The sequence below is a fragment of the Kogia breviceps genome, chromosome 14, assembly GCF_026419965.1.
Source record: "Kogia breviceps isolate mKogBre1 chromosome 14, mKogBre1 haplotype 1, whole genome shotgun sequence".
Taxonomy (NCBI): domain Eukaryota; kingdom Metazoa; phylum Chordata; class Mammalia; order Artiodactyla; family Physeteridae; genus Kogia; species Kogia breviceps.
This window is the reverse complement of record NC_081323.1, coordinates 55,416,840-55,442,604: the sequence shown is the minus strand read 5'-3', so window position 1 is coordinate 55,442,604 and position 25,765 is coordinate 55,416,840. Positions and strand designations below refer to the sequence as shown.

The 25,765-nt window shown below is 45.2% G+C and overlaps 1 protein-coding gene and 1 long non-coding RNA gene across 2 annotated transcripts in view; one reads left to right on the top strand and one right to left on the bottom strand.

Moving 5' to 3' along the window:
* Window positions 1-25,765, bottom strand: part of LOC136792612 (uncharacterized) — a 27,476-nt gene continuing 1,711 nt past the window's right edge. The window contains exons 2-6 of the long non-coding RNA XR_010836638.1: window positions 7,539-10,855; window positions 1,814-4,262; window positions 1,623-1,676; window positions 1,322-1,483; window positions 1-1,108 (exon numbers count right to left, since the gene is read on the bottom strand). This is a non-coding gene — a long non-coding RNA (uncharacterized lncRNA). The remainder of the gene's footprint in view (window positions 1,109-1,321; window positions 1,484-1,622; window positions 1,677-1,813; window positions 4,263-7,538; window positions 10,856-25,765) is intronic.
* On the top strand, window positions 4,405-18,421 carry MEFV (MEFV innate immunity regulator, pyrin). Its single transcript, XM_067013984.1, has 9 exons — window positions 4,405-4,737; window positions 7,104-7,922; window positions 9,900-10,279; window positions 10,715-10,810; window positions 14,043-14,273; window positions 14,689-14,711; window positions 16,601-16,716; window positions 16,893-16,925; window positions 17,460-18,421. Exons 1-9 carry the CDS (start codon window positions 4,461-4,463, stop codon window positions 17,516-17,518), a joined length of 2,034 nt encoding a protein of 677 aa, XP_066870085.1. The 5' UTR covers window positions 4,405-4,460; the 3' UTR covers window positions 17,519-18,421.

Below are 25,765 nucleotides of genomic sequence, written 5' to 3'. Positions count from 1 at the left end.
CACTTTATAACTTATAAACACTCTTGCTTAAGGTTACCATAGTGCAAACAAAGCTCTCATTTGGTAAGCCGATTGGAGACCTATTCTGACACCACTACTGCATCACCTGTGACAGGTCAAAGCCACCCACCGCAACCTACTTTGAGAAGCTGGCTTCCTCTCACTGCCTTCCCATTCTGCTCAGGGGGTCGGAGGTTGTCCCGGAATTTGGTTCACCCTCAGAGACCACAGTTACAGTATGTTTCTCAGAGGGAAGTTCATTGCCTGGAAATTCACTTTGAACTTGAATGGTTAGCCTCTCAAAGTCTCAGATTTCTCCCTTAAAATTCAATATACTGGTGGGTGAGGGAGAGTTTGGGTCACAGTGGGATCCATTATTTTCAGTTCCAGGTTAACACAGGAACTCTTCCACGATCTTCTCAACAGGTCTTTCCATTGTCTTAATAAGAGATATGTATTATATTCAAATACAGTAAACCTCCTTTATCATGATGGTTGCGGGGACAGGACTGAAATCAGCTTTGAAGCTAAGCTAATTATAAAATACTTTTTAAAAACTATCTTTTTATTATAAAAGTAATACATATTGATTTTAAAATCCCAAAATGATACAAAAATGAATGTGGTAGAAAGTGATACCCCTGATGACCAGGAATGGAGAAAAGATCCGGGTGTCTGAGCTGTGCATCACTTAGGAGGAGAGCAAAAGTTGGGCCCTTTGCAGCAGTTGCACTGGTTTTAGATTTGTCATGTCCCCAAATAAAGGCACAGAGGTGCAGGACTGAAATCTGCTTTGAAGGTTACAGAGGTATAGTCACAGAGGTACACGAAAGAAGAGTTCATCAACAATCCATTTTACTTGTTAAATCAAACATTTAAAATGCATCCCAAGGACTATAATCCTATTTTCACATTTCTTCATTTTAAATCACTGGAACCTCAAAAAATGGAAGCTTTGTGGGCTTCCCTGGTGGCGCAGTGTTTGGGAGTCCGCCTGCCGATGCAGGGGACGCGGGTTCGTGCCCCGGTCCGGGAGGATCCCACGTGCCGCGGAGCGGCTGGGCCCGTGGGCCATGGCCGCTGAGCCTGCGCGTCCGGAGCCTGTGCTCTGCAACGGGAGAGGCCACAACAGTGAGAGGCCCGCGTACCGCAAAAAAAAAAAAAAAAAGGAAGCTTTGTGAACCTCTCGACCTAGAAAGGCCTCAGTGGCAACAAAACACTGCCTTTCAAGAAGTCCCTGCTTCAGAATTGCCCCTGTTGCAAAAAGTGTCACTGAAATTGCAAAATATCCTGCTGTAGACTGGAAAGCCCCACTTCTTACCAGATTCTGTCATAGCTGCCTAAGTCTTAGCTTAGGAGTTTCCTGGCCAGACAAGACGGCGTCAGAGATCCCAAGAACACGAAGGATGCTTTGCGGCATTGCACGATTTCATCATTTCTGTCTCAGCAGTGGGAGACTGCCTTCCGGAATCTTGTACAGGTCCTGGTCCCAGAGAAACCCCAGTTAAAACCCTTCTGACCCAACCTGAGAATTTCACACATCTGACATTTGCACCATAAAGGTGCATTTGGGTTCATTCATTTTTAAGGGAAGTTGTTGGGTTTCGGTATTATTTTCTCACCAGGATCCAGAAAACTGGATGCTGTAATCTGTTAAACGCCAAACACTGAATACTCTGTAAGATATAAAGCCCATGGGCCAATCAGACAATAAAATAAATTCAACCAACCAGAACTCACGGAAGCCTTGATCCCAGGTTGGTCATACAGAGGGGCTGTTTGTTCAGCCAGGCATCAGAATGCTGTCACTGACCTGTGGGAATGGTCAGCATGGCCTATTTTGAGCCTCGTTGGTCGCTGAAAAGATGACATCTACGGTTAGTGATGAATAGTAAAATAACAAAGTACCATCATGCAGGGAGACAATACTGCAAAGTGGTTAATAGAGTGAGTTTGAACCCTGGCTCTGGGCAAATCTCTAAGCCACTAATCCCGGCTGTAAATGGAGATGATGAATCCTGCACTGAAGGGATACTGCAGAGATTTTAGGGAATAATGGATATAAAGCACAGAGTTTTAAAAAAAAAGCACAGAGTAAGCATCGCTGAAGGGTAATTGTATTACCAACAAAACATCTGTAAGCCAAACATTTCATGAGGAAGACACAAAGTTTAAACCAGGATATGCAAATGATGCCAACTAAGTGATAGAAATACCACCATTTTGCAACCACCACTCTAGCAACTGATTTAGGAAAGGATCATCAATGAAGGCTAACATCATGGGGTGAAAGATTGTGAGGGAGCAAGACCTTTCCACACACTGAGGTTCCATATTAATTACAAAGAAAAAAATGGCCTTTTACAATGGAGAGATCTCAAGGTGGCGTGGATGGGCCCTCAGTCTAATAATGGAACAATCACACAAATCTACACTGAAGGACACCGTGCTTGGAACGGACTTTTCAAAAACATTGTCTTTTTTTTTTTTTTTTTTTTAATAAGAGGGCTTGACGAAGCAAGCCTCCAGGTCTGAGACCTCACCCACTGTCTCCACTTTATTTTTTATATTTATTTATTTTTGGCTGCGTTGGGTTTCCGTTGCTGCGCGCGCGCTTTCTCTAGTTGCAGAGAGCAGGGGGCTACTCTTCGTCGAGGTGCGCAGGCTTCTCTTGCTATGGAGTACGGGGCCTAGGCGCCCGGGCTTCAGTAGTTGTGGCTCAAGGGCTCTAGCGCATGGGCTTAGTTGCTCTGCGGTATGTGGGATTTTCCCGGGCCAGGGCTCGAACCCGTGTCCCCTGCATTGGCAGGAGGATTCTTAACCACTGCGCCACCAGGGAAGCCCTCAAAAACATTAATGTCTTGAAAGAATTCTAAAAGGTGAGGGGAATGTGAAAGTGTTCTAGATAAAAGGAGACTACAGAGATATGGCAACTAAAGGCAATGCCGGATCTCTGATTGGATCCTGGATTGGGACCAAAAAAAAGCTATCAAAGACATTATCAGGACAATTGGGGGATTTGATTATGGAAAGCTTGTAGTATTGTAACAACATTAAATTTCCTGAGTGTGATAATACTACTGTGATTATTTAAAATAATATCCTTGGGAATTCCCTGGCGGTCCAGTGGTTAGGACTCGGCGCTTTAACTGCAGAGGGCCCAGGTTCAGTTCCTGGTTGGGAAATTAAGATCTGACAAGCTGCGTGGGGGCAGCCAAAAATAAATAAATAAATAAATAAATTTTAAATAAATAAATAATAAAATAATATCCTTGTATCCTCATTCTTACTATTTAGGATAGCTAGGGTATTTGAAGTGATATCTGTTTTCAATTTATTATGAAATGCTTCAAAAAAAACAAAAAAGTGTGTGCATGTGTGAGAGAGAATCACCAAACATGAAATGTAAATGGCTGCTGAACCTAGGTAAAGGGTATATAAGTGTTCATTGTACTATGTTCTCAAATTTTCTGTGGATTTGAAATTTTTTTGAACCAAAAAGCTGAGGATAAAAATCAATGTAGCAGAAAGACACAGCCGTTAACGGAGGAAGCAGTCAGCTCCCGCCATACAAACTCCATTAGCTTTGGAGCCACGGCTGGGGCCCCATACTGGGCTGCAAGCCCTAAGAACGCCTATGCCTTTTTCACCCTTGTTTCTCCAGCATACTGGTCTGGAACATGTGTTCAGTACACGTGCATGCATGACACCCTCCCTCCGGAGTCTGCTCCCAGGAAGCCACAGCAGAGTTAGCGCTGGGACAAATAAATCAGGATGGTGGTCCCAGGTGTCGCGTTTCGAGGCCTTCGTGTTGCTGGAAGAACCAGACAACTGGAAGTACGTCAACAGGGGCGACCCCAGGGCTTGTCTCCTGGAGATGCCCTCCTTGGGCAGGGAGGGACAGAGCTTGCAGGGCTGTATTTGCTGCTCCCCATCCCCCTGTCATTGGCTCCAGAGGGTCAGTAAAACCCCAAGACTCTGGAGGAGAGCAGTTGGCCAGAGGGGCTGACCCTCATCATGGTTCTCTCCAGCATGGGACCACGGGCTCTGTTCCCCCCACTCCCACCCCCGTATCCTGGCGGGGGAGAGGGAAGCATCTGACTGCCTGCCCAAAGATCCAGAATCTGGAATCCAATCCCAGACCCTTCCTCAAAGACTTATCCACCACTCCGCAGTCCAGCCCAAGTCAGTGAGAGCTGGGGTGCTGATGACCACATGTCTGACAAGGCATTGAGTCCTCCCAGCTGGAAAAGCCTCTGAATCTGTAAGAAAGAGAACACAAACCAACAATGACACACTCACAGCCTTAGTCTCAGTTTCCACCAAAACACAGAGCATTTCCTGTGCCTTTTCCGTTATTTCACAAGCTGCTTCTTAGTCTCCCTCTGAGCTCCAGGACAGACAGCTGTTTCTCCCCTCAAAAGCCAGACAGTTGCCTCCAGCCTCTCCTGGTCAACGCCATGGCCAAGACCCGTAGTGACCATCTGCTGTACTCCCTGGAAGAGCTGGTGCCCTATGACTTCGAGAAGTTCAAGTTCAAGCTGCAGAACACCAGCCTGGAGAAGGAGCACTCCCGGATTCCCCGGGGCCAACTCCAGACAGCCAAGCCAGTGAAGCTGGCCACTCTGCTGGTCACCCACTACGGGGAGGAGGACGCTGTGTGGCTGACCCTGCAGGTCCTGAGGGCCATCAACCAGCACCTTCTGGCAGAGGAGCTCAACAGGGCAATTGGCCCAGGTAAGCGGCCCCACACGCCCTTCTCTCCCACTGCGACTGCTGGCTGTTTGCAGAGTGGGGTGGAAGGTGCAAGAGGGACCAGTTCGGACCAGTGCGTCCTGACTTGGGGGTTAGGAGTCCGAGGTCTGCAACAACCCCGGTGACTTCAGCCAAGCAAGTCCTTTCCCCCTCTCTGGTCTTGGAAGCTGGAGTAAAGCTAAGGCTATCAATGGCTTTAAAAAAAAAAAAAAAACAACCCAGAAGCATGAGGTTCTGACTATGGGGCAGGATCAGGATGCCTGTTGGTGGAGAATTCCTCACTTCATTTGTCATTAACACTTACCTACAGATGAGTATCTTTGGGTGAGCAAGAAACTAACCACTCCTGTTAACAGGGTTGATGGGTAATCTCATTGTTATCCACCTCATTTCAGTTTTGAGTTCTTCTCTAACACGTTACAAAGATATTTTAAAATTCTAAAAGGACTTTCTCCTTCCTTTTCTTTTCCTTCCTTTCCTGTCTTTCTCTCCTTCCTTCTCTCTCTCCCTCTCTCCCTTCCTTTTATCTTATCTTTCTTTCCTTTTTTCCTTCCTTATCTTTCTTCTGCTACTCTTTTGCCGTAACTTTCTGATTTTATTACATTGTGATCAAAGACTGTGGCCTATTTGATTTCTGCTTTTTTTTTTTTTTTTGTGGTACGCGGGCCTCTCACTGTTGTGGCCTCTCCCGTTGCGGAGCACAGGCTCCGGACGCGCAGGCTCAGCAGCCATTGCTCACGGTCCCAGCCGCTCCGCGGCATGTGGGATTTTCCCAGACCGGGGCACGAACCCGTGTCCCCTGCATCGGCAGGCAGACTCTCAACCACTGCGCCACCAGGGAAGCCCTGATTTCTGCTTTTAAAGACTTTTTCTTGGAGATTTGGGGTGGAGGGGCTAATCTGTGATCAGTTTAAAAAACTATTTTTCGATGTTTGAATTTTTCTTGCATTTCTAGTCTTTAAGAATACATTAGGAATGCTTTCCATGTGCTTCTATGAGGTAGAAGAGTTTACATAACATAAAAATTCTCTGCTCTTTGAAAGAGTGATAAAGCTAAACTGTAATCTGAGTCTGGTGTAATCTGATGAGTAGAATTTTAAAATTAATTTTTTGTATTTTAAAATCTGGTTATTCATCTCTTCATGGTTTCTTACCAGTTCTTGAGCCAGTTCTCATATTTTTCCTAGAAAACCAATAGCAAAGTGTTTTAAGCAACTTTAATTTTAATAAGGGCTTTTCAAACCAAAAATTAAGGTGCTAATTATAGGTTATTTTCATTTCTTTATTAAAGTAGTGGTTTTCAAATTGTATCCCAGGAAGACATTTCAGGGATTCTTTAGAATGGTAGCAAATACTTGATTCAAATTTTATTAATTGTTTAACTTACAAAACTAACAAATTCATATTAAAATGAGTCATTAAAATTTTAAAATATTGGAGGCCATCAATGTGACAGTTCATGCTTGAACTCCTTTTTATGGAGACCTTGGAATTCAGCCTTTCCTGTCATTTCTGCTTAAACATTGTTCTGAAATTTCCAGGCAAGCTGTCTTTAAAAAAAAAATTACCATTTACACTTATCTGTGTGAGTTAGGATTTTCTTCACTTCATGAAACCAAAGGGGGAAAAAAAACCAAAATAAATTAGTTTCTGAAGTTTTTTTCCTTTTAATGTTCGGGGTAGGAGTTTACTAATTTATTTATTTTTGCTGTGTTGGGTCTTCGTTTCTGTGCGAGGGCTTTCTCTAGTTGTGGCAAGTGGGGGCCACTCTTTATCGTGGTGCACGGGCCTCTCACTATCGTGGCCTCTCTTGTTGTGGAGCACAGACTCCAGATGTGCAGGCTCAGTAGTTGTGGCTCACGGGCCTAGCTGCTCCACGGCACGTGGGATCCTCCCAGACCAGGGATCAAACCCATGTCTCCTGAATTAGCAGGCAGATTCTCAACCACTGCACCACCAGGGAAGCCCATAGTTTCTGAAGTTTTAACTGTCCTTCATGACCCCGATTTCAATTTTTTGTGCTGATCATTATTGACTGATAAGTGAGTTTTGTAGATCTGTAAATCGCACATAAATGTATACCCATAAACTAGGGTTTTCACTTATATATTAAGAATTCTATGTAAGACCTTATATTGGAAACAAGTTCTTCTGCCTAAAAAGTTTGAAAAGCACTATTTCAGAAATAAGATAGCAGATAATTAGTATGTTCTTATTTAATGGTAATTGACTGCTGTTGTCTAGAATGTCCTGAACTTCTAAAGGGATTCTGTCTTCTCTCCCTTCCCCCAAACCCTGAACCTGAGCACTGGACATTTTCATGCCTTTTCATCTCACTGTCTTTTCAGGGTGTCAGGTAAAAGAAAGTGACACAGACAGTTCAGCAATGTCTGGTTCCTCTGGGGAGATTAAGCCCAAGAGTCTGAAGATACCAGATGTCCTGGAAGGTGACAAGCAGCGACAAAGTGGTGATGGGGCTGGCTGCCCACCATCCATCCAGCCCGAGGCTGGAAGGGGGGCCCAGAAGAAGCCTCTGGGCAAACGGAGAGATCAGAAAGCCTCTGAGGGCCTGGATGTGCAGGGCAAGCCAGGGGCCAGGAACACAACTCTGTCTTCCAAGAGAAGCCCCTTTCCCAGCAAGCCACAGGAGGAGAAGGGGAGCAATGTGGGAGTCAGGCTGCGCAGGAACGCCAGCTCTGCAGGAAGGCTCCAAGGACTCTCCAGTGGGTCATTTGCTGGGTCCCTGGGAAGGAGAGAATTTAAGATATCTGAAGCACATTTACCTTCAGGAAAGAAGCGACCCAAAAGTCTTGAATTTACCATTTCTCCAGGAGAGACAGGACCTCTCAACCCAGAAACACTTCTGCTTCAAGAGAAAATGAGAAGTGAGAATCCAGGCTCAGCAGCCACTCTGAACACAGGGGCTACTGTGGCTGCAGAGAAAGGCTCCAGGAATCCAGAACACGCCATGACTCTGGAGGGGGGAGCACTCAGGAATACACTTTCCAGTGTATCGTTGGCTGGAAAGAAGATCTGGGAGCATCCAGAGTCCACAGTACCTGCAGAGAAGAGTGGAACTGAGGCTCCAAAGACCTCTAAGACCTTGGAGGAGGTGGTAGGTGGTGTGCTCCATGATCCTTCAAATCCAGAAGTCCCTCCATCTTCAGGTAAGAAAGGACCTCAGAATCCAGAAGACCTGGCATCCTTAGGAATGATGACCTTTGCAGGTTTCCCCCAAACCTGCTTTTATCCCCACTGTATTCATTTCACTGGATCCCTGGGTCCCCCTTGAGGTTCTCCACCCTTTGAGAATCTGATGTAGGCTCTGAATCCTGAAAAATGCATATCTGCACATTTTCATAAAATGTTGCATACATTTTAGTTAGTTCGTTCTTAGACACTCTGAAGTCCTTTAGAATTCCCAAGGGCTTCATGGACCCCAGGTTGAACATCTGAGAAAGACTGGGTACAAATATCACCTTCTCACAATACCTCATGGCAGTATGTCATGGGGCTGCAGGGCTGCAATTCTGCTATTCGCCTCTCTCTGGGCAGGGAGGGAGCTGTTGGCTCAAGTCCTAGGTCTCTTTTACTAAAGAGGCAGAAATTAGGATGGTGATGGGTTGTGAATGACAGAAACACCAAAATAACATAATTGAAACAAGACAGACGTTTGTTCCTCTTTCACATAAATGACACACAGGTGGTCCAGGACAAATGTGGTACCCCATGGTCAGGAACCCAAGCTCCTGCTGCTTTTCTGCTCTATGGAGTTTGCTCTCAAGGTCGTGGTCTCAGATGGTGGCATCCTCATTCCAGGCAGCAGGATGGAGAGACAAAGGAGAATAGTATTACTTAGGGAAGGTTTTCGGAAGTTTCTAGATGCCGCTCATGATGCCTTCATTTACTTTCTCTTGACCAGAATGTACAGGCATGTCGTGGGTTTGGTTCCAGACCACTGCAATAAAGCGAATATTGCAGTAAAGCAAGTCACATGAATTTTCTGGTTTCCCGGTGCATATGTTTTATACTATACTATCATCTATATTAAGTGTGCAATAGCATTATGTCTAAAAAAAATGTACCTACCTTAATTTAAATATACTTTATTGCAAAAAAAAACTTTATTGCTAAAAAATGTTCACCATCATCTGACAACACGGTTGCCACAAACCTTCATTTTGTTAAAAATGAAGAGTCTGTGAAGGGCAATAAAGTGAAGGGCAATAAATTGAAGTGCAATGAAGTGAGGTGTGTCTGGAGTCTAACTGCACATCTAACTGCAAGGGAGGCTAAGAAATGTAGGTTTTTTTGGGGGGGTGGCGGGGAGAAGCCATATGGACAGCAATCAATGCTATCACAAGGGAAGGAGGGGAAAACGGTCACTGGGGAGTTCGCAGTCTCACTTGCAGATGTGATATGAATTTCTGGGACCCTGTGAGAGGAGGAGGCAGGAGGGGACTCGTGGATTGAGTGCGTTTCTATTCCTCCTGTATCTCCTATCATTTCTGCTTTATGAAGCTGTGCTATGGTCTTGGGGCAGAGCTGGTCATAGCTGTAGGTCATCACGGTGGGCTATACCCTTCAGCCTTGTAAAGTCCCCTTCTTTACTTTCACTTCATGCGTCCTAAATCTGGATGTGAGCAGTGGCCCATTAATTCCTTCATTCAACATGCACTTCCCAAATGCTCACCACATGCCAGGTATTCTGCTAGGGGCTGAGGGTCTGGCCATGAGCGAGTCACCATCCCTTGGGAGCTCTACTCAAATTATGAGCAGTCTAGGTGGTGGTTAAGTGGCAAACACCAGTCAGAATGTCTTACTGTCTTTATATCACCTGTATCAGTGTAAGTGCAGGAGGAAGGCATAGAATTTGTAGCAAAAGGCCTTTCTTTAGGATAATTGCCCAAGAATTCCAATCCTCAGGACTGGTATGAGATCTAGCCCTTAGCCCTCAGTCCCAGTGGCTCCTTTGCTACCTCGCTGAAGGGAAGTCAGGGAAGGACAAGCTAGGGAGAGGCCTCAGTCTAGCCGAGAATGTACGTATCCCAGGCACGGACTCTCGCTAAGCTGTGACTTGCAGCATTCCTTGGTAACATCTTGGGTTTGTCACTCATGAGATTTTTCCACTGCTATGTCCCCAGGGAGGCTGCAGGACAAGGCTGTGTGTCCCCTTTGCCGTGCCCAGGAAGGAGACCCGGTTGGTGGCAGCTGCGTGCATGTTTCCTGCAGCTGCTCCGTTGCTTCTAGGGATCCTGAGGCCTCATGCGGCCACTCATCCAGCTGGCTTCAGTGCCAGGACTTGCTCCTGGGGAAGAGCCATGGAAGCCTTGAGTGGCAGGAGGGCCTGAAGATGGCCAGCCGGAGCCCCAAGTCCCTGCCACAGTGTGAGCGTCACATGAAGCAGGTCCAGCTGCTCTTCTGCGAGGACCATGGGGAACCCATCTGCCTCATCTGTGGGCTGAGTCAGGAGCACCAAGGCCACCGGGTTCGCCCCATCGAGGAGGCCGCCCTGGAATACAAGGTAGGGCTTCCTGCATTGGGGTCCTTCTCTGCTGGGCACTTGAACACATCAGGGCTTGCTTCATTTCCCCCAAAACCCTGGGAGTTGGTGCATTGGCCAGCATCTTTGGGCTCTAAATGGCAAACACAATACAAAGCAAGCCAGCAAAGAGGGATTTACTGGTTCATGTAGCTCAGAGGTCTATGGTACTCTAGCTTCAGGTATGGCTGAATCCATGTGCTCACAAGAGGTCATTAGAAATCTTTCTCACTGCCTCTTGGCTCTGCTTCCTTTGGTGTGATGGATTCATTCTTCCTCTTTCCTGGGTACTTCTCCCTGTGCTCTTGGCTGCCTCACCCTCAGCTTCATTCCCTGAAGCAAGTTTTCCCATCTAGAGTTGGCACCACGAAGGCAGGAGCCAAGTTCAAGCTTTGACAAGTGCTCTTTTTTTTCCAGGAACAAATTCAGAAGCAGCTGGAGCATCTGAAGGAGTTGAGAAAATCTGAAGAGGAGCAGAGATCTCAGGGGGATAAGAAGACAGCAAACTCCCTGGTAAGGCTAGAGTGGTCTGTGGCCAGTCTTTGCCTGGATTCACCCCTGCAGAAGGAGGGAGGGAACCGAGAGTGAGCAGGGGTCCCTGAGGTCCTATACTGGTTCACAGGGAAGCAGAGCCAATCACATAGTTAGAATCACCTGCTCTTGGGGGCCAGGGAATAACAGGTGTCAAAGGATGAGCTTGTCCCTGGGGAGAAACCACCTCCAGCAAGAAGTGGCATCTCCCAGGACCCTGTCATGCTTTCTTAGACTCACCGCAAAATGGTTTAGAGAAACAAATGCCAATGGCTGTAGCTGAGGAGTGGGACTGAGGAAAGGGGAGGAGAGAGTTTTCAACTTTAAATACTCCTCTGTATTGTTTTTATAATTGTTGCTATGGTCTATTGTACTTTTTTTTCTTTTTTACAAAAACCATGTTGATTTTTAAAATTCAAATGCTTAAAGTAGACATTTTATTCAAAAACTGTGGTTTTGCAACGCCACAGATTTCAATAAGTACAACTTAGTGACCTTCCTGTTAAGCTGTTGTCCAGACGCGGATGCGTTAAGTTGCTCCTGTTTTCCCTGCATGCAAAGGAGCCTACCCCCAGAGCCTTGATTTGTCTGGTGCATTTCTGTTGGTTGGATCCTGTCTCCCACTCTGAGTTCCAAACTTCTTCAGGGACCCATCACACTGCAGTGGGAAACAGGCAAAGATAACAAAGGGCAGAATGGGAGGAGGGTGGCATTGGTCCGAGTGTCTGACTTTTGGGAAACTCCTGAGTTGTAGTAAAATGAAAACCCTTTCCTATAATGCAAGGTGGCTTGGAACTTGTGGATGGAGCAGAGGTCAGGGGTGCCCCCGCAAGGAGGGTGAGGCAGGAGCCTGGGCTGCTCAGGGAAACCCAGGGAGACAAGAGGGTTCAGCCTTCCCTTAAGATACAGTGACACGGGCTCTGTGGAAAGGAGATGCTATTTTCAGGCCTTTGCCTTCTCCTCCTCCTTTTTTTAATAATTAAAAGAAATTTTTTTTTTTTTTTTTTTTTGCGGTACGCGGGCCTCTCACTGCTGTGGCCTCTCCCGTCGCGGAGCACAGGCTCCGGACGCGCAGGCTCAGCGGCCACGGCTCACGGGCCCAGCCACTCGGCGGCACGCGGGATCCTCCCGGACCGGGGCACGAACCCGCGTCCCCTGCATCGGCAGGCGGCCTCCCAACCACTGCGCCACCAGGGAAGCCCAGAAAGCTCTTCTTTACAGCAGAAACCCAGATAAAACAAGTATAGAAGAATAACTGAATTAGAAAATTTCCACTATACAATTGACACCGACAGGGATCAGCAACAGATACTAAAATTTTTAGAGAAAATCGTTAGAGAACAGGATATTTACACACTCTCAAAGTACCACTCCCCAAATTACTTAGGAATTATAAAGGAAATAATATATATTTACAGTAGTGATATCTAGCAGACGCTTCCTTAACCAAGCATCAATCCTAGTATGACTATAATGGTGATGGCAAACTGGATAGTCTTTGCCTCCCAGTGGGGTATGCTAGAAAGAGCATGACATTAGGTCTATGGTGTTCTTGCCCCAAATGTTTCTCCTGAATTTAATCATGAGCAAAATTATAGAATTTTAGAATATAGGCCATTGAATGAGACAACTGACCTGTCCTCTTAAAAAAAAAGTCCACGTTACTGCCATCAACAACAACAAGAAGTGTTCCAGACTCCATGTTTAGGAACATCACATTGGAAACTTGAAACTGGCCACGGTAGGAATATCAACACCACAGAAATGGCATATGCCACAGCCCAGCCTTGGTTGATTGTTTTGTTGATGGTCTAGACTTACAAAGTGTGACTTGTGCAGACCAGATGCACAGGTGCATGCCTGCGGTGCTGCATTCTAAAGACTGAGAGAACACTCTTCTGCATCCGAAACCCAGGACGTGATTTAGCAGGGTTGCTGATGTCACAGAGGAAGGAGTAAGGTTCCACACACATCGAGTTTATGGTCTCACTCCTTAATTACAAGAAAATACCAAGCAACATCAGAACCACTCTCATATGTCGACTAAGGGACTACAGTGGGCGGGGGAACAGGAGCCGGGCAAACATCCACAAAGCGTCCCGTGAGGCCCTGGGCCCTCTGGAATTTACACCAGAGTTCTGTCCACTAGTATTTTTTGTTAATTGTGTGTATCAGTTTACCTAATAAATTAATGTGCCATATTAAAAACAACAACGACAAAAGGTGAAGAAACTTTTTTGGTTCAAAAGAACTAAAGACTTAATCCTGTCCTTTTGAGCCAAAAATGAGATTTCTTCTGTCCAGAAGGGCCCTGTCCCTCCTTGGAGGAAGGAAAGATGCCCTAGAGCCACTTCACATGTCCACAGAAGCTTTTCAGTGATGATGAGAAAGAGGACGGCAGAAGAGGTCATGGTTGGCCAGTGTGCGAGAGTATTGGAAGTCAAGTTCACTTGCGTTCAAATAGATGGACTGACTGACCCCTTTCAGGGCAGTCTGAGACTGTCGGGGAGTGGAGAGAACTCTCCCTCCTGGAGACTTTGTGGTCCTGACTTTGTCTGTTTATGACTCCAGACATATGCAATCCTCACGCTGCCTTTCAAGGAAGGAAGACGGTGACACCAGTTATCTTAGTGTTCTGGGGCTGCCCTAACAAAGTACCATAAACTGGGTGGCTTAAACCACAGAAATGTATGCCTCCCACAGTTCTGGAGGCAAGGTGTTGGCAGAGCTACTTCCTCTGAGGGCCGTGAGGGAAGGCTGCTCCAAGGCCTCTCTCCTTAGCTTTTAGGTGTCTCCTTCCCCCTGTGTCTCTTTACATGGCATTCTCCATGTGTGTGTATCTGTGTCCAAATTTCCCCACTCCAGTGGCCCACCCCACTCCAGCACAACCTCATCTTAACTAATTGCAACCTCAATGACCCTATTTCCAAATAAGATCATATTCTCAGGTACTGGGGTTAGGACTTATAACACATACATTTTGGAGGGGATACAATTCAATCCACTTTACCAGGTTTTAGGGCATTTTCCAAAAGCCAACCTGTTCTGGAAGGTTCCAGCCCATTTTGCCTCCTACTCTGGAATTCAGGCCTCCAAGAGGCTGAGGAAGCCTGCTCTTACCCACCTCCAGGAGGTGGGCTTCTGCGGGTTCCCTGGGCACACACGTCTACCTCACTGCACAGGCCCCTACACCTCCCTGACTTCTGTTCCCCAGAAACAAGCTGAAACCCAGAAGCAGAGAATCCAGTACCAGTTGGAGCATTTATGCCAGTTTTTAGAGCAGCAAGAGCAGCTCTTTGTGACCTGTCTGGAGGAGCTGGGCCAGACCATTGGCCAAGTCAGGGAGACATATGGCACCCGGGTGACAAGGGACATCGCCCTTCTCGACAAGCTGATTGGGGAGCTGGAGGCTAAGCAGTGCCAGCCGGAATGGGAGCTTATGAAGGTAAGTGTGGCTGGGCCTGGCCTTCCCCCATCCACTGTGCGCAGTAGGGTGACATGGGCTCCCAGCACTGCCATCAGCTCTGCCCAAGCCAGTGGAGGAGGCCCTTAGGGCCGGGGGTGGGACTTGGTCTTGGTGACCCACAATGCCCAGGCCCCTTCAATGAATTCTCAGGAGCCCAGGATGGCCCAGGATCTAGGGGATCCCGTGACATCTCCCAGAAGAGATCAGCAGAGTTTAGGTACAGTTATGTGCAGGCCCCAGCCGGGGTGCCACCTCAGCAGATTAGAATTAGAACTGGGGAGAGATGCCCCATTTTTACTGACACTGTGGGACTGGGAGCCCAGGAGGAGAGGCCAGGAGTCAGCACAGCCCCTATGAGACTGGTAATAGAGAACTTCCCTCTTTTTTCTCCTAGGACATCGGAGTCACCCTGCACAGGTACCAAGAGGTCCCCTGATGATCCCTTGGGTGTCCTGCAGGAAGCATTTGGGGAGGCAGACCTAGGAGGGAGATGATCCCAACCCGGGGCCTGTGGCTCCTCCCTGGGTCCTCCCATCTCCTGCAGCTTCAGAAGGTGAAGGCCTTTCTGGACCTGTGTAGCAAGAATGGGAGCACAATCAGGAGGGGGAGCATGGGGTCAAAGACTGGACCAAATGAACATGGTCTGTTGTGTGGTGGTGGCTTCATAAGAAACCCCTAACAGACTGTGTCCCATGCAATTCGTCTTATGAAAACTGTTCCTGCAGGAGTGCTTGTGGCCACAGCAAGGGAAGCACTTTCCAGTAGTGGATCTGCTAAGCCCAGCAGGCAGGGGAAGGGAGGGAAGAGGAGGGGAGGGAAGTGGAGGGGAGGGGAGGGGAGGGGAAGAGGCTGGACCTTCCAATCGCCTGGGGGAGCTTTACAAAATCCTGACATCCAGGTCCTGGCAGAGAAATTAAACGTGAATCTTCAGGAGTACAACCCAGGCATCAATTTTTTAAAGTATATTTTTGGTGGTAAAATATACATAACAAAATTTACCATTTTAACCATTTAAAAATGTACAGTTCAGTGGCTTTAAGTACATTCGCATTGTTGTGCAACCATCACCATGATCCATCCCCAGAATTTTCTCATCTTCCCAAATGGAAACTCCATACCACTAAACAACTCCCTAATCTCCCCTCCCCCAACCCTTGGCAACCACCATTCTACTCTCTGTCTATATGAATCTGACTATTCTAACTACATTATATAAATGGAACCATACAATATTTGTATTTTTGTGTCTGACCTACCTCACTTAGCATAATGTCTTCAAGGTTCATTCATGTTGTAGAATGTGCCAGAATTCCATTCCTTTTTAAGGATGAATAGTATTCCATCATGTGTATATACATTTCGTTTATCTATTCATCCATCAGTGGATACTAGGTTGCTTCTACCTTTTGGCTACTGTGAATGATGCTGCTATGAATATCAGCATACCTATATTTGTTTGAGTCCTGCTTTCACTTCTTTTGGGTATATCCCCAGAAGTGGAATTGCTGTATCATACAGTAATTCTATGTTTAGGTTTTTGAGGAACTACAGTACTATCTCCCATGGTGTCTGCACCATTTTACATTCCCACAAGCAATGCTCAAGGGTCCCAATTTCTCCATATCCTTGCTAACACTTGTTATTTTTTATTTTTTTTAAATAGTAGCCATCCCTGGGCACACACATCTACCTGTGAAGTGGTATCTCATTGTGTTGATTTTGTTCACTTAATATCATTTTTATTTCAATAGAAAGAAGACTCAGGGAAGTGTAATTAATTTGACATAGGTAATTCTGGGTTGAGCATTTCAACATCAGTACCACTTTATGGCCATTATCAAAACTCACTGTGATTTTGATATCAGTGGTGGTTTTTTTTTTTTTTTTTTTTTTTTTTGCGGTACGCAGGCCTCTCACTGTTGTGGCCTCTCCTGTTGCAGAGCACAGGCTCCGGACGCGTAGGCTCAGCGGCCACGGCTCACGGGCCCAGCCACTACGCGGCATGTGGGATCCTCCCGGACCGGAGCACGAACTCACGTCCCCTGCATCAGCAGGCGGACTTCTCAACCACTGCGCCACCAGGGAAGCCCGATATGAGTGGTTTTTAAAACTCCCCCAGGTCATGCCAATCCATGGCCAGAGTTGAGGACCAGTGTTTAGAACTTGAAGCCCAGGGAGAACTTTCTTTGTGAAGCCAAGACTGGACTGGGTGTGCCCTGTGGAGGCTGCACCTCCCTTCCAGCTCATGAGACCTTGGGCTACCCCCATGTTCCAGTCTTCTTTGGCCAACAATCTTTTGTCTCTAGGGCCAAGAAGGTGACTGTCCCTGAGCTGTGGGCCACCCCTCCAGAAGTGAAAGAAAAGATCCACCTGCTGTACCAGAAATCAGAGTTTGTGGAGAAGCGCATGAGGCACTTCTTGGGTAGGTGGGCTTGTGGGAAGATGGGAGGTGCCTGCTCATCTCCTCCCTGAGAGCCACGTAGCCTGGAGCCCCCTGGTGTCCCTTCTCCATCTCCCACGGCCTTTCTGACTCTGCCTTCAGCCCCTCCCAGATCTGTCCCTATCTGGGAACCTAACTCAAACTCCTTCTCCTTTTAGAAACCCTGCGTTCAGAAATGGAAACGTTCAACGGTGAGTCCGGTGGTGGTAGTATGTGTTGGCCAGGGATTACTGCAATTTTCCCTTGTGCTGTTGATTTCTGGGAATTATTTAGAAAAGAGAAAACACCTGTAACAAAGGTGGGAGAAAAGTCATGCCAAGTCCTCACAGGCTCTGTGCCAGGGTCACTGGCTGTCAACTCACCAGAGTACAGAGTATCCAAGGCAGGCCTGGGTACCAGAGAGGAATGGGGTTATATCCAAGCAGAGGAAGCCGAGTCCTAAGCAGGGAGAGGGAGTCACTGTCTTTCCTTGTTGTGGGGACCAGGGTAGATTTAGCCCTCTGAATGGGAATGCTCAGGATTTTTCCCATCTCCTTTTCTCTGTAGTTCCAGAACTGACTGGTGGTCAGGCACCCTGAGGCAAGTAGACTTGGCCTGCTGGGTCCCTGTGCTGTCCCCCGGTGCATTCCAGAAGAACGACCTGTCCACATTTCTTGGATGTGGGGAGAACCCTGTGGGGATGTTGCCCATGGACCTTAAGCTAGGAATTCTAATTCTCTCTGCAGTTAATGTGATTCTGGAAGCAGAAGCTGCCCACCCCAACCTCATCTTTCATCTTCTCTGATGACTTGAAGAGTGTAAAACTTGGAAAAAAAGTACGACCGTCTACCTGCTAGTCCAGAAAGATTCTATAGCTGAATCATTGCTCTGGGCTCTCTGAGTTTGCTCTCTAGCTGCCATTACTGAGAAGGGAAGGTGGGAGATAAGACAGGGTGGGTCCTGGGTGTCTGCAAGGCAGCCACGAGCAGCAAGGAGAATATGGCTCTCTCACCAGAGAATGGTTATTGGGTAGAAATGATGATGAAGTAAAATGAGTGCCAGGCGTCCAGCTTTCCCTCCACCCAGATGAGGGAGCCCCCCAGGCATGTGGGCATCTTCCTGAACTACAAGACTGAGGACATTTCCATTTACACTGTGACAGCCAAATCCCACATCTCAACATCCACTGGCTTCTTTTCCTCTGGGGCCCTTCAACCTATCTTCAGCCCCAGGACACATGATGGAGAGAACATGGATCCTCTGAATATCCATCCAGTGGGTGGCCAGGGGCCTCACTGAATATCCAACACTTTGCATCTTTCTTCAGGCTCCTGCCCTGTATCTTGAATCCATACATTCAACAGTCATTACTGAACACCTACTGGGTTCCAGCTGCTGTGGGGAATATAATCAATAAGAGAATAGGCCCTGTGTTCAAGGAGCTTATGGAACAGAAGCAGAAGTAAGCTGGGTCGACAAATATTGGTAAACCAAGGGTAAAGAGAACACATGTATTGATGACATACCATGGATTTCAGAGAAGGAAGCACACAGCTGTTGCTTAATAAATCCTTGTATGAATTAGCACCCTAAGATGCTCCTGAGACAGAGAGCCCACCCTTGTTTTCCCTCAGGACTCCATGGCAAGGATGTGTTCCCTCATTCTATCTTTTTTTTAAATAAATAAAATTATTTATGAATAATAGCATCATAGAGCTGACATAAATGATCATTAACCATAACTTTTTAATTTTACAAATGAGAGTTTTGAGGCCTGGAATTAATGCATTTTGTTCATTTACTTATTTTTCTACCAGTGTTTGGGGACTGATTTTGGGCTAAAAGCAGCACCAGTTGCTGAGGTTACAGAGAGAGCAAGATAAAATTTCTGCCTTTTAGTGAAAACCTTAACTGTAGTAAGGATCTGAACGGTAAATGTATAAGCCCAGAGCAACATAGGTACTAAAATATAAATATATATTGGAACAATATGTGAGCATATTACAAGTAGTAACTGAATAGAGAATTCTGAGAGAATTTCAGAGTATTTTAAGTGAGTCTTAATGACTAAGAATTATTTTGAAAAGGAGTGGTGAAAAGGCATTTTAAGTGAAGAATGGCATATGAAGTGTTACAATATGAAGCAGCATGAGATTTACAGTTTAATGGTAAATTTACAGTTTAATGCTTGATGGGTTTTTGATGGTATGTCAGTGTGGTATGAGAATGGAAACTCAAGACATATTGTCAAGAGCCTTATGCACTATGCATAGGAATTTGGACTTCATTGTGCTGTCAGGGAGAGCTAGTACAGTGTTTCAGGGTGGCCAAATAGAGGTTAAGTGGCTTAACATTCACAGGAAGTAGAGTTAAAGTCATGATTGAAATCCAATGTTATTGTTCTTATTAACAAGTAGACTATAATAAGAGTATAATATATGATAATAATATTTATTATACATTTAATATGTGTTTAGTTCCAGGTTTTTATTTTAGTTAATCATCACCATAAAGCTATAGAATAGAGAAGAATTCTGCCTAGAATGACTTGCTGATTATAAGTAGGAAAGAATACTTCTTTTGTTTGTTTGTTTGTTTGTTTTCTGTACATGGGCCTCTCACTGTTGTGGCCTCTCCCGTTGTGGAGCACAGGCTCCGGACGCGCAGGCTCAGCGGCCATGGCTCACGGGCCCAGCCGCTCCGCGGCATGTGGGATCTTCACGGACCAGGGCACAAACCCGTATCCCCTGCATTGGCAGGCGGACTCTCAACCACTGCGCCACCAGGGAAGCCCAGGAAAGAATACTTCTGAGCCACTACGCTTTGATCTTTGACCAAACCCTGTGTATGTCTGCAGTTTCTATTTGCCTGAGAACTGGAAGAGTAAAAACAGCTATACCTTTATCACTTCAGGAAACTGAGAGATTATTTTGTGAATTTGTAACAAAACCCATTAAACTATCAAGACTTCTCAGCTAGATTAAAGTAGGTGGTAAGGGGAAAAAAATCATTTATGGACAGAAAAAGACCTTGAAGAAAATCACATGAATGCCTTCAGTAAGTCATTACATAGACCAAAACCATGCCAATGTCAGTCCATATCATGCTGGAGCCACCACAGAGCATCAGAGTTTAGGGTACAGGGATGCAGGAAGAGAATGTCGGCCTACAGGGCAACAGTGGAAGATTTTCGTATCCACCGAGGAGACGGGATGAACCATTTTGAGACTCTGCCAGGGGTAGGAGGCTTTTATAGGGTGAGATTAAGACAACTTTGCTTGTATTGTTTTCTCTAGTGTGTGTCTAAACTACTATTAATAAGATCCATAGTTTTGGTTGTATTCTCCAAGGTTGCAGTGGAAATCAGAAAGCTATAAGACAGCTGAGTTTGGCTAAGTAAGAAAATTAACAATTATACTCAGAAAAGAGGAAGCAGTATGAGACCATTAGTTAAATGCTACAAATATGACTTCCTTTAGTTGAGCATTTCTATTTCATTTATTGTTAAAAATGTCTTTTGAAGTCTCAAGATGAAAAATCACTTAGAAGCAGAAATAATTTTTAGGGCTTCCCTGGTGGCGCAGTGGTTGAAAACCCACCTGCCAATGCAGGGGACACGGGTTAAAGCCCTGATCCGGGAAGATCCCACATGCCGCGGAGCAACTAAGCCTGTGCTCCACTACTGAGCCTGCGCTCTAGAGCCCGTAAGCCACAACTACTGAAGCCCATGCGCCTAGAGCCCTTGCTCCGCAACAAGAGAAGCCACCGCAATGAGAAGTCCGTGCACCGCAAAGAAGAGTAGACCTGCTCACCACACCTAGAGAAAAGCCTGCACGCAGCAACGAAAACCCGACACAGTCAAAAATAAATAAATAAATAATTTAAAAAAAAAACTTTAAAAAAGAAATCATTAACAAAGTCAATGATTAAGCCTGCGGGGACTAACAAAGCCTTTTGTTACAAAGAGTCTGCTATATAAGATGGTATTCTCTGTAGTATATCTTTTCCATAGATCTAAAGGACTAATCATTTCAGCAAAGGCTGGAACTCTAAAGCACTAGAATTTGTTTTGATCATATATTGCATTACTGTTAAATGCCCCGGCAATAAAAGTTATCCATTCTGTCTTGCTGGAATATTAAATTGATGGAAGAATTGTGAATTTTCGTAGAATGTTCATCTGTTTGATGTTACACTGTCAGGTGTGTGCATTTAAAAGTGACCTTCTGGGCTTCCCTGGTGGCGCAGCGATTGAGAGTCCGCCTGCCGATGCAGGGGACGCGGGTTCGTGCCCCGGTCCGGGAAGATCCCACGTGCCGAGCCTGCGCGTCCGGAGCCCGTGCTCCGCAACGGGAGAGGCCACAACAGTGAGAGGCCCGCGTAAGCAAAAAAAAAAAAAAAAAAGTGACCTTCTGTGCACTCGCATTGTGGATACTGCCCAGTAATATTCTGTTTGCTTAGAGGGAAGAAGGATGACACCACTATATGCTCCTAGTTTTGTTGTTTTTTAACTTTTTAAAAATACATTTATTTATTTATGGCTGCATTGGGTCTTCATTGCTGCACACAGGCTTTCTCTAGTTGCAGCAAGTGGGGGCTACTGTTCGTTGTGGTGCATGGGCTTCTCATTGCAGTGGCTTCTCTTGTTGCGGAGCATGGGCTCTAGGTGCACGGGCTTCAGTAGTTGTGGCATGCAGGCTCAGTAGTTGTGGCTCGTGGACTCTAGAGTACATGCTCAGTAGTTGTGGCGCACGGGCTTAGCTGCTTCATGGCATGTGGAATCTTCCCGGACCAGGGCTGGAACCCGTGTCCCCTGCATTGGTAGGCGGATTCTTAACCACTGCGCCACCAGGGAAGTCCCTATATGCTCCTAGTTTTTCTCCAGGTTTCTCCTGTTTTTCTGGAACTGGGGGTTAGTGCACTGGGTTAACCCAATTCCGGTCTTTCAACATTTTCCTGTTGGCAGGCTATAATCAGAGTCAACCTGCCTGCATCTCCAAAAACTGCTCTGATTATCTTCACCTCCCAAAGGAACAGAAACAAGACACTTTAGGGTTTTGAGGATTTTATACAATTCACCTATCAAGTTTCTATTGACAGAGCTACTACCTAGCTAGTGAGCTAGTCTTTGAGGAGCTGCCTTGTTAGAACTTCAGGAATATTATACTAAATGGCTAAGACAAATCACTTGGAAAAATATCCTTAACACATAACTTTATGGCCAGACTAAATATCTGTCCTATGAATAGTCAGAAGTAGATAAGACAGTGGGGAGAGGAAGATTAGAGAAAGAATGAGAGATGAAGCAAAGGGAGACAGAGAGGAAGTTTAAATCAAGTTGACTTATGGGATATCCTCCCTGTCTTGAGGACTTAGGAAGCCTTAGGAAAAAACAAGCAGACTGGATTATTATAAATCACTTTTGTACCTGTATTAATGAACTGTGGTCCTTAGAATTATTGGCTGGGCCCCATAAATAAGTCCATTAGAAAATGTAGTTGTAACTGCATTTGTTGTCACTCAGGTGATTACTGTAAGATCCCACTTCCCTACAGGAGACCAAGAAAGAGATGGGGCTGCTGTCATGGAAAAACATTTGACACACATCCCAAGTGTCACATTATTCTGTACTGAGCTGTATCTGCAAATCTGTGGGCCTGTGGAATATTAGGTGTTCTAGTTCACAGATGTCCCTCTATCATCCTCCATATAAAGAGACATAAAAAGAGGGGGGAGGGAGAGGGATGGACTAGGAGTTTGGGGTTAGTAGATGAAAACTATTACATTTAGAATGGATAAAAAACAAGGTCCTACTGTATAGCACAGGGAACTATATCCAATCTCCTGGGATAAACCATAATGGAAAAGAATATTTAAAAAAAGAATATATATAACTGAGTCACATTGCTGTACAGCAGAAATTAGCACAACAGTGTAAATCAACTATACTTCAATTTTAGAAAAATTACCACACACACACACACACACACACACACACACACAAAGAATAAAGAGACATAGAGAGGGATGTAAGAGAAAAGTAGGATTGGGAATTCCCTGGCAGTCCAGTGGTTAGGGCTCCATGCTTCCACTGCAGGGGGCATGAGTTTGATCCCTGGTTGGGGAACTAAGATCCAGCATGCCACATGGCACGGCCAAAAAAAAAAAAAAAAAAAAATGAAAGAAAAAAGGAGGATCAAATGAAGATTGAACCCCAAACTCCTCCTACCCCAGCTTCTCTTCCCATCTTCACACTACAACCTAGATTGGACTTAGGTTCTCCATGGTTGTGACCAGAGCACAAAACACATGCTTCGCTCTCTTCATGGAGCTTTGTTCTACATGCATAATCCACATGCTGGCACAGCTCACATTCCCCATGTGTTTAGCCGTTCCCTACGGTTGGCCATTTGTTGTTGCCAATTCTCCCTTGCTATGATTCCATAAACAGCTTGGTGTATATATATATATATTTTTTTTGGTGTACATTTTTTGCCACCTCCTCCCCATACACATATTTTTTCTCCTGTTATTACTAAAATTGTTCCAGAATGTGAGCTATTTGATAGCACTTGCAGTACTTGGCCATATAATATTTTGGCAAGAATGTTTCACGCTCAAAGCAATGTTTGTCATTTAAAATTTTTGCTGATATAATAGAGATGTAATGAGGTTTTACCTGTGTTTTAATTTATTTCATTACCTTCTAACAAAGCTATGAATTTTTCCATGTGTATTTCTACCTTTTTGCTTCATTCTGTCAACACACATATTTGATAAACAATTATAATAGTAATAGAAAAGAGTTTTATTCAAGCCAAACTGAGGACTACAGCCTAGAAGATACAGATTTAAGAAGCACTGAATTGTGTTCCATCAGACTACAAAATGGGGGAGGCTCGTATAGGCAAAAACCGCAAAGCTACATATGTTGTTTGTCAAGAACTACAACTGAAGACTTCCCTGGTGGCACAGTGGTTAATAATCTGCCTGCCAATGCAGGGGACACAGATTTGAGCCCTGGTCCGGGAAGATCCCACATGCTGTGGAGCAACTAAGCCCGTGTGCCACAACTACTGAGCCTGCGCCCTACAGCCCGTGTACCATAACTACTGAAGCCCGTGTGCCTAGAGCCCATGCTCTACAACAAAAGAAGCCACCGCAATGAGAAGCCCGCGCACTGCAACGAAGAGTAGCCCCGCTTGCCACAACTAGAGAAAGCCCGCGTGCAGCAACAAAGACCCAATGCAGCCAAAAATTTTTAAAAATTTAAAAAATAAAACTACAATTGAAGCTGGCAAGAAGTAAGAGTGCTTTTTAAGTATGGACTGGTTGGGGTCCAAAACAGTTGCAAAGTTACAAGAGGAAACGTTGGACCATTAGGTTGCAGCTGGCACCTACTAGAAGATACTGTTTTGAAAATGGCCTGTGGTATCCTTGAGTTTGATACAGTTCAGAAAATTCAGGGTCTCGATGCAGGCACATGTCTGTAACTACATCTCAATCGCCACCCGGCTCTATTTTTCTTTTAATATTTATTTTAAAATTTATTTTGGCTGCGCTGGATCTTTACTTGTAGCATGCAGGCTTCTTAGTTGCAGCATGCATGCAGTATTTAGTTCCCCAAGCAGGGATCAAACCCAGGCCCCTTGCATTGGGAGGGTGGAGTCTTACCCACTGGACCACCAGACAAGTCCCACCTGGCTCTATTTTGGATACCTGAACCACAGTTTTATGTCTTGTCAGAACAAAGAAGAAACATCAAACATGACAGAGGTACATTCCTTCAAGGTTTCAAAGGGGACAGATTAGCATGCACACAGCTAGTTAGCATGACCTTGGTGTCTGGGAAGAGAACTTTATCTTCAAAGGAGTACCAGCACTGGCATCGTGGGGCAGGGAAGGGGGGGCATTTATCCCTATCTTCAAAGTGGACATTCTAAACAATCTGGTAACTGTATTCCTTTTTCTTTTTTCAAATGGTTAAAGCAGATGTATAATGTATGTTTGACAGGCCATAAGACAGGCCTGTTCTAGTTAGTATAAAGATCAAGCCAAATCACGTATAAGCCAGAATGACTTCCCTATACTTCAACATGTGAAAATTGCTTCCATCAAGTCTATAAAAATGGTATAGGTCCTTTAACTACTTGCCATGTGGACTTTAGATTTTTAACTTAGTTGTCTGTAGTACTTCTTCATAAATATTTTACATACTAAACATTTGTATTTGTAGGATGTAATTTTCCGTCTGGCGGTCTTTTTTAATTGAGATATAATTCTCATAGCATAAAATTCACCCTTTTAAATACACAACTAAGTGGTTTTTAGTATATCCACAATGTGTACAAACATCACCACTAATTCCAGAACATTTTTATCACCCCCAAAACAAACCCTGCACCGCTTAGCATTCACTTGCTATTCCCCTCTGCCCCTGGCCCCTGGCTACCACTAACCTTTTTATCTCTATGGATTTGCCTATTCTGGACATTTCACATAAGAATCACACAATGTCTTGTGTCATCAGGTTCTTTGGCTTAGCACAATGTTTCAAAGTTCATCCATGTTGCAGCATGTATCACTGCTTTGTTCCTTTTTTACTGCTAACTAATAACCCATTATATGGATATACTATATCTTGTTAATCTGTTCAATAGACAGGTTGTTTCTACTTTTGAGCCATTATGAATAATGCTGCTTTTCAGGTACAAGTTTTCACTTCTCTTGGGTTTATACCTAGGAATGGAATTGCTGGATCCTATAGTAATTCTATGTTAACATTTTGAAAGACTGCCAAACTGTTTCCAAAGTGGCTAAGCATCTTTTCATTCTTTCTTTTCGTTCGTTCCTTCCCTTCCTTTTCTCCCTTCCTTCCTCTCTCTTTCTTTCTTTCTTTCTGCCGCATTGCATGGAGGGGCATGCAGGATCTTAGTTCCCCAAGCAGGGATGGAACCCATGACCACTGCAGTGGAAGCACAGACTCCTAACGACTGAAACAACAGGGAATTCCCACTAAGCATCTTTTCAAACGTTGATGATCATTTAGTTT

What these genes read in the sequence shown, in the direction of transcription:
- MEFV (XM_067013984.1), top strand. Translation starts at nt 4,461, where the DNA reads ATGGCCAAGACCCGTAGTGACCATCTGCTGTACTCCCTGGAAGAGCTG. An exon ending in CAACAGGGCAATTGGCCCAG is followed by an intron (nt 4,738 to 7,103) that starts GTAAGCGGCCCC and finishes CTGTCTTTTCAG; the next exon opens with GGTGTCAGGTAAAAGAAAGT. An exon ending in AGAAGACAGCAAACTCCCTG is followed by an intron (nt 10,811 to 14,042) that starts GTAAGGCTAGAG and finishes TCTGTTCCCCAG; the next exon opens with AAACAAGCTGAAACCCAGAA.